This window comes from Pagrus pagrus (assembly GCF_965226575.1).
Source record: "Pagrus pagrus genome assembly, chromosome: 3".
NCBI classification, from domain to species: domain Eukaryota; kingdom Metazoa; phylum Chordata; class Actinopteri; order Spariformes; family Sparidae; genus Pagrus; species Pagrus pagrus.
Window position 1 is genome coordinate 21,257,379 of NC_140187.1, and position 7,175 is coordinate 21,264,553.

Consider the following 7,175-nt stretch of genomic DNA (forward strand, 5'->3'; position numbering starts at 1 on the left):
CTTGCCTACAAACTTTGGGTGTTTTCTTTAACGCAAACTCAGGATGACTGCTCATCGGTCGCAACAGGAGCATGACAGTTGGTTGAGGCTTCCTAAATTAAGATGAGAAACAAGAAGTCTGGCACAATAAAACCTTTTTTTTGCTGATTTGACTTTACTGTATCACCTGCTTCCTCTAACTCACAGATCAGTGACCTAAATAAAGTCAAATAACATAAGATTCCCATGATCTCTGGATCCAACACATAACATGACACAGTCTCACTTCCTGTCTTTGAAACTTGAAACTTTTTTTTGGCTTTTTTATGGTGCTACAGTTTCAGGAAATAAGTTGTTCTGCATCTTGACAAACAGGATAAGTAATACTGAACCAGTGGTGAAGGAAGTACTGAGCTACTGTACCTAAGTAAAACTGCATACAACAACGTAAAAGTACACCGTTACAGTGTAAGTCCTGCATTCAATATCTTACTTAGATCCAAAGTATGGAGATATTATCAGCAAATTGTATTAAAAGCAGAGCAGGCAAGTACAGTAGAAGTACAGATCCTTGAGTGACGATAGTGATCAAAATTCTTTACTCAAGTAAAATGTACTCATCGGCCAGGGCTGTCGGCAGCACCGTGCCCAGATAGAAGTGCAGGATGCTGTTTATTGCATGGCAGGCGTCTGGAGAGGGAGAGGGAGAGGGAGAGGGAGAGGGAGAGGGATGCACCAGCCTGGCTACACTGTAACTTTGTCAGACTACAGTCACCAGTTTTTGTATCTTGATCACATAATCCCTTTACATGTATTACTAGGGTTGTGCATTGGCACTGCCCTCACAATTCGATTAGATTACGATTCACCAGGTAACGATTCGATTCAATTAGATCCTACGATGGATTGCGATGCATCAAATTTCTACTGCACACAACAAGGCAAACGTTTCATCAGTCATGAGGCAATACAAGCAGTCAGATATGGAACAACAGATTTTATTGGCTGCTATGTGTGTATTATCACTCTCCTGTATCTTTGACATAAATGTCATTAAATAAAATAAAATTGAATGGTAAAGGGTATTGGATATGGCATTTTCAAACCTGAAAAAGAAAACATAAATCACTGCTTTCAGTGCTTTGAATGAGAAATGTTTCTCTTCTCTCTGCTTTAGAACCATTTGAAATTAAATAGAGCAATAACAGCCAACTTTTTCCAGCAGTGACCATAAGTGTATTTTTTACACACAGTAAAATAGCAGCTCTAAGACAGGGCACTTCCTGAACTCCTGTGCAAACATTAATCAGTAATCACAGTCACACTATTGTAACAACAACCACCCAGGCACCCAGCAATAAAAACATTCAGTGCAACACACAGTAACCACTTATAACTGTGAAACTTTTTTTCAAGTAGTAAAGTCAACTGCAACTATTCTCAACAAAACAGCAGCTTAGCAGCTTTAAGACAATGACAATTATATACCTGAGCTGAGAATCCTATCTGGCAATGACATCAGCTGCATACAACAAAATATCAAGATGTGAAAAACATTGTAATGTTAACCAAAAATAAAGTGTGTAGGCTTAGCCTACTACCAAATTTGTGCAAACAACTTCTTCCGTCTGAGTTCAACATCACCATCATCACCAATCCGTTTCAGAGTGAGGAAATATATAGTTTGACCTAAGCCTACATCATAACTTCTCACTGTTCAGCATTTGGGAATTTCAAGGTTCTTGTGTAAGAACATAAGCTGATCGACCAGAAAATAAACAGTGACATAATCGATTATGGCACGTTGCCGCATTGATGCTGAATCGTGCATCCTGATCCTATATACAGTCCATACAGTGACATATGGACTGGACAGGATCTAGACACATGCCTAAGATCTTATTGCTCTTTTAGCCTGTTTATGCACAACACTGAATATTATTTAGACCGTGGTCTGGACAAAAACTCTATTCTGATTGGCTGCAGCTCAGGTGGTTCCAGTGAGTACAGGTATATAAGTTGCTTCAGATAAAAATACTCTTTAACTCTTACTTTAATTAATTTCTCCACTGTAGTAAACCCACTGTTAACAAATAAATACACTTAGTTCTACAAAATCTATCAAAAGAGAGAAATCTAGTTTGCAAACTTGTCCTCAGGACAAAAAAGTAAACAGAAGTCTCAGAACAACAAAGACATCAGCTCAGAAACGCTTCTTGCAGGAGAAGTAACGTCTCTGTAAGAGAAAGAAGAGAACGATGACTGATACAGGGGCAGAGTAGGTATAAGGAACTTAGTCTGTGCAGCATGTCTTCCTTTCTTTCTATTCCCCTTTTGCAAGAACTGGATGATGCTTAATGTAATAGCAATCATGTGGCATTTAAGTAATTTTTTTGTTCACCAAATATCAAAATGTTTGTATGGGGGGCCCTGAATAAATAGAGTAGTCTCTCCATTTAATATGGAATCTATAATAGATATTTAGGTTAAAAAAGTAGTGATTGTAATTGCATTAAGAGCAGTGAATCACATCATATTATCTAATGCATTCACAATAACAGAGGAAATCGTGCCCTGGAAATGGAAATGACTTTGAGTTGTGGTCTGAGTTTGATGACGCGGTGGATTCCCTCTCTTATGACGTACGTAATATGACTGACAGGACAGGAGAAACTGCAGAAGAGAGAAGTGATTCTGGACTCCTCGTAGTGGCAGTGTAAGGGGTGTCCAGTGTCCCTTCAGTACTTTTTTCTGTTTTACCCACATATCGCAGACTAATGTATCTCTGTTTTTGGTTTTTTTTAACTCTTCGTCTTTTATGTTCGGCAACACTGGTGTTTTAAATACTGTTGCAGGGAAAATCATTCCCAGTTATTATCACTGGATGGTGAAGACTTCACATTCAGTGCAGATAAACTTCAGGATAATTTGTCAGGTTCCCGTAGAGTTAATTTACTGAATGAAACTTGCCTCATACTGATAACAGTGTGCTTTTCACAGAAGTAGTGAATAAAATCAAAGGCCGCATGCGTGTGAAAGGCAGGAGCTCTAGCCATCCAGGGAATCTATGCCCAACCTCTGCAGAGCACCTCTGAGAACACATAAAACAAAATGCAAGCACGAAGCACAAAAATCCACACACAAAGTCCAAATCATGACAGCTGGTTCACACTTCACAAGAACTAGTTCAAAGTTCAGGTTCACACAGATCAAAATGAACAACTTCACATTCATTTGTAGCAGTCCCAAGACTTATCTTTTTTTGTTTTGGGCTGATTTTCAAAATCCCTCTGGTTCTGTTTTTTACGTTTTATTTCATCTGGGACTTGAGATCTTGTAATAGCACATTTAAGTTTGATTATCGCCTGAAGAGGCATTGTTAACAAATAACACTTAATTCTACAAAATCTATCAAAAGAGAGAAATCTAGTTTGTAAATAAAATGATGAAATTGAAACTGTGCATATGCTGCAACGTCTTAACAAAACATAATGCACAAAGTCACATTCCTGCACCAAGCAGGATTACTCACTTAGTCGGGTAACTTCTAAAAAAGTATGCTAGTTACAGTTACCGTAAGTTAAGATCCAGCAGGGCCTCTGCTTGTAAGTGGTGTATACGGGTCACGTTTGAGGTTAGTGCAACAGCCTGTTGACTTTACGCTCAAGTGATTCCCCACATGTAGACTGCAGCTCTGCAGGATGTGATGTATTCAGTGCTCTATCAGCTGTATCATCCTTTGAAATGAACTCAAAAGAGTCTGTCATGTTCAACAATTCATTTATTAGTCTGTAAAAATACATATTCAGTCAAAAATAAATACACTAAATACAATAAATATCACAATTTTTCAAGTGGCAGTGTGTGTTGTAATACAAAAGTGATTTAAATACAAAAGAGTGCAAGATGAAAGACTTTTCTGTCTTTTCTTCTTCCCTGAGATGAACAAGGTCACGGGTCAGGTCTGTCAGGTCTTCAAGCGGAGGCCACATGTGCTCCGTGCCGTTTGGAAGCCAGATATGCCTCAATGTAGTTGAACAGCAGATCCAGCTCTCCCATGGCCTTGTATAGACCTTTACTCTCCATCTGTGGACAGACACATGGCTCACTTTATTAAAACCATCAAAAATGCAAGCATACACACATATATGCTGTAGGCCATCATGATTTCATATTTTTGCAGAGAAAGATGTTAAGTTACTACAAAGGTTTCAAACTTTTATGAGACATACATGCCCTGAATTCACCCCCCCAGACAGCGGCCAATTAATGAAGCGATCATTATCTCATCTGTCAATACAGGACAAGAGTAATGACTGATACAGGGGCAGAGTTGGTGTAAGGAACTTAGTCTGTGCACCATGTCTTCCTTTCTTTCTCTTCCCCTTTTGCAAGAACTGGATGATGCACGGTTATGCACGCTGCTGCACTACAGGAATCACTGACTGAGGCAACATTGTGATCTCTCCTATGAGCCACCTCTGAACTTTTCCCCGACTGTCTGACAGCCATTTGTCTCATGTCAAAAAGTGTGTAGACCCTTTAAACAGGTCTTTTGGATGAAGCCCAAACCACAGGAAGCTGAACTGACTTCTACTCGCCTACAGTGTGAACAACAGGTCGCCCCACACGTGTCCAAATGTAACCTTTCAGTGCAGTAAGAGAAAACTACATATCAGGAACCTCCAGGACCATTATATTACATAACATGGAGGTCGAATTTACTTCTCTTCCTCATTATTTACCCTGAGACGTTTTGCAGAAAGACAACAGAAACATCTCATCTCATGTCTCTGCGCACTGAGTGTGTCGGAGCCTTCTGCTGCGCGTAATCGGCGCGTATTTGCATCTTTATTCTCGTGTAGGAGTAACACGCGTTTCAGGTACTCACACATGTGGTGACATCAGTCTTGAGCTGATCGAAGATCTGCTGGATGGACTGCATGTGAGGCTTTAAGTCCCTGGTGTCCTCCGTCTCATCGGCCAGGGCTGTCGGCAGCACCGTGCCCAGATAGAAGTCCAGGATGCTGTTCATGGCGTGGCAGGCGAACGGCGTCTGGAGAGGGAGAGGGAAGCACCAGCCTGGTTACACGAGTCTCCTTTAACGCTTTTAAAGTCTGCTGTTTCTGATTTACATTAGGGAACCATGTTTTCTTTTAGTGACGAATTAAAAGTGAAACTTACTTTTAAAGATTCCTCCACGCTCTGGTCGAGAAGCGCTGTGTCCAAATTATCGTTTGCTTCCTGCAAACAGAAGGAGGAAAAAAAGCTTGTGTTCAGTGTGCTGTGAGGCAGACAGACACACAGACAGTCAGCATCACCTGGAGACTGACAGGAGCTACACGGCCACATATGGGCGATGAGGATGTCTCCAAATGATGCTGCACTAACTGTCGAGTGATTGCTGCGCTTTTACTCACGTAGAAGTCTCGGATGTGTGAGAAGTTCTCTCTAAGTTTCAACATCGGAGTAGAGACGCTGCTGAAAAGCGTCAAGAGGACCAGGACGCACAGGAGGAGAGACCGAGGAGTCATGGTGTTGCAGGTGGACAGGCTGCTGAAGTCTTCTGGAGGCAGAGAGGAGAGGTCTTCAGGGTAGGATGTGGCTGAAGAGTAAAGTGAGCATATTTGGTCTCATGTCTTGGGTCAATTTATAGTCGAAATTTCGACAGGTGAGGGAGGAGACTGACTGGAAGAGAAATGGTTAAACATGCTTCATACATGCAGGGGAAATTTTTTCTTCAGAGTCCTCAATGAGATATGATGGTACAATGGATTGATGTCAAGATGTGAACTGGGGACATTTTATTTCATCTGGGACTTGAGACCTTGTAAAAGCACATTTTAGTTGGATTATACCTGAAGAGGCATTTGTTTATTATCCAAATAGTTGACATTTGGCATACATATTTTTTGTTTATATTTTTACATAGGTTGGGGCTGGTTTGTAAGCATTTTACTGCCAGTACCACCACACATTTCTTAAGTGTTTTTTTTCATTAGTTGCAAACGTTTCGTGAATGTATTACAAATCTATTCTGATTGGCTGCAGCTCAGGTGGTTCCAGTGAGTACAGGTATATAAGTTGCTTCAGATAAAAATACTCTTTAACTCTTACTTTAATTAGTTTCTCCACTGTAGTAAACCCACTGTGAACAAATAACACTTAATTCTACAAAATCTATCAAAAGAGAGAAATCTAGTTTGTAAATAAAATGATGAAATTGAAACTGTGCATATGATGCAACATCTTAACAAAACATAATGCACAAAGTCACATTCCTGCACCAAGCAGGATTGCTCACTTAGTCGGGTAACTTCTAAAAAAGTATGCAACAACTTCTCTGTAAAGTATGACTAACTGACACTTAATATATTCAACTGACCATTGCACTGCCTGTGCATGCCCTTAGGATGAAATAAAAAACTACCATGGAAAAATAAAAATAAAGCAAATAATTTAATTTCTTTAATGGCCTAAAATTATTTGTTGTTTAGGTCATTAAAGAAAGTAATCTAACTACTTGAATCACTTTACAAATATGAATATAGTTAAACTAACAGCCAGCAGCTTTACTACTAGTTGCATTGCATATCTCACCCCCTCCCGTGCCTTTCAGGAAAACAAACCTTTCCATTTTGGACTTCATCCAAAAGCTTTTACATTGAAATGATGTGTGAACACATAGTTCCCAGATGGCTCATAGGACAGATCATACTGTATTAGTCAGTGATTCATAGACTACAGCAGGTTGTGTAAATGTGCACCAAGCAGTTCCAACAAAAGAGGCAGTGAAGTTTTTACCCTGAGCTGTGCTTTTCAGGTTGAACGACCAATCCTGACCAAGGCATTTCCACCCATTATCCATATTGCATGTATACATTTCCCTAATGGAGGATAATCACCTGAAAGAAGCAGTTTGCCATTAAAAACCTAAACTGTACTTTCACTAAAGGTGACGACCAAGGACTGTGAAAATATCTCATCACATCTTGAAGAGAAAGATTACTGGGGGGAATTTTTGCAACATGGTTCAATTATGTTCCCACCTAGAAAATACATTGTACATGTGTGCATGCCGTTGTTTTGATGGATAGTTTTGATGAGTTAGTGGACAAACCGTGTTTGTCCACAGTTAATGACACTTTCATGATCTGTAGCCATGTTCTACAGCTAATGTTGTAGCTGTAGGCCTG

The 7,175-nt window shown here is 39.9% G+C and overlaps 1 protein-coding gene across 1 annotated transcript; it reads right to left on the reverse strand.

The window, feature by feature from the left end:
- Positions 1 to 3,742: 3,742 nt before the first annotated feature.
- On the reverse strand, positions 3,743 to 6,383 carry LOC311254866 (interleukin-10-like; the record flags this gene model as incomplete). Its single annotated transcript, XM_084348864.1, has 5 exons — positions 3,743 to 4,065; positions 4,871 to 5,035; positions 5,164 to 5,263; positions 5,371 to 5,545; positions 6,365 to 6,383. The coding sequence occupies 5 exons, from the start codon at positions 6,381 to 6,383 to the stop codon at positions 3,955 to 3,957; spliced, it is 570 nt and encodes a 189-aa protein (XP_084204990.1). The 3' UTR covers positions 3,743 to 3,954.
- Between the last annotated feature and the right edge of the window lie 792 nt (positions 6,384 to 7,175).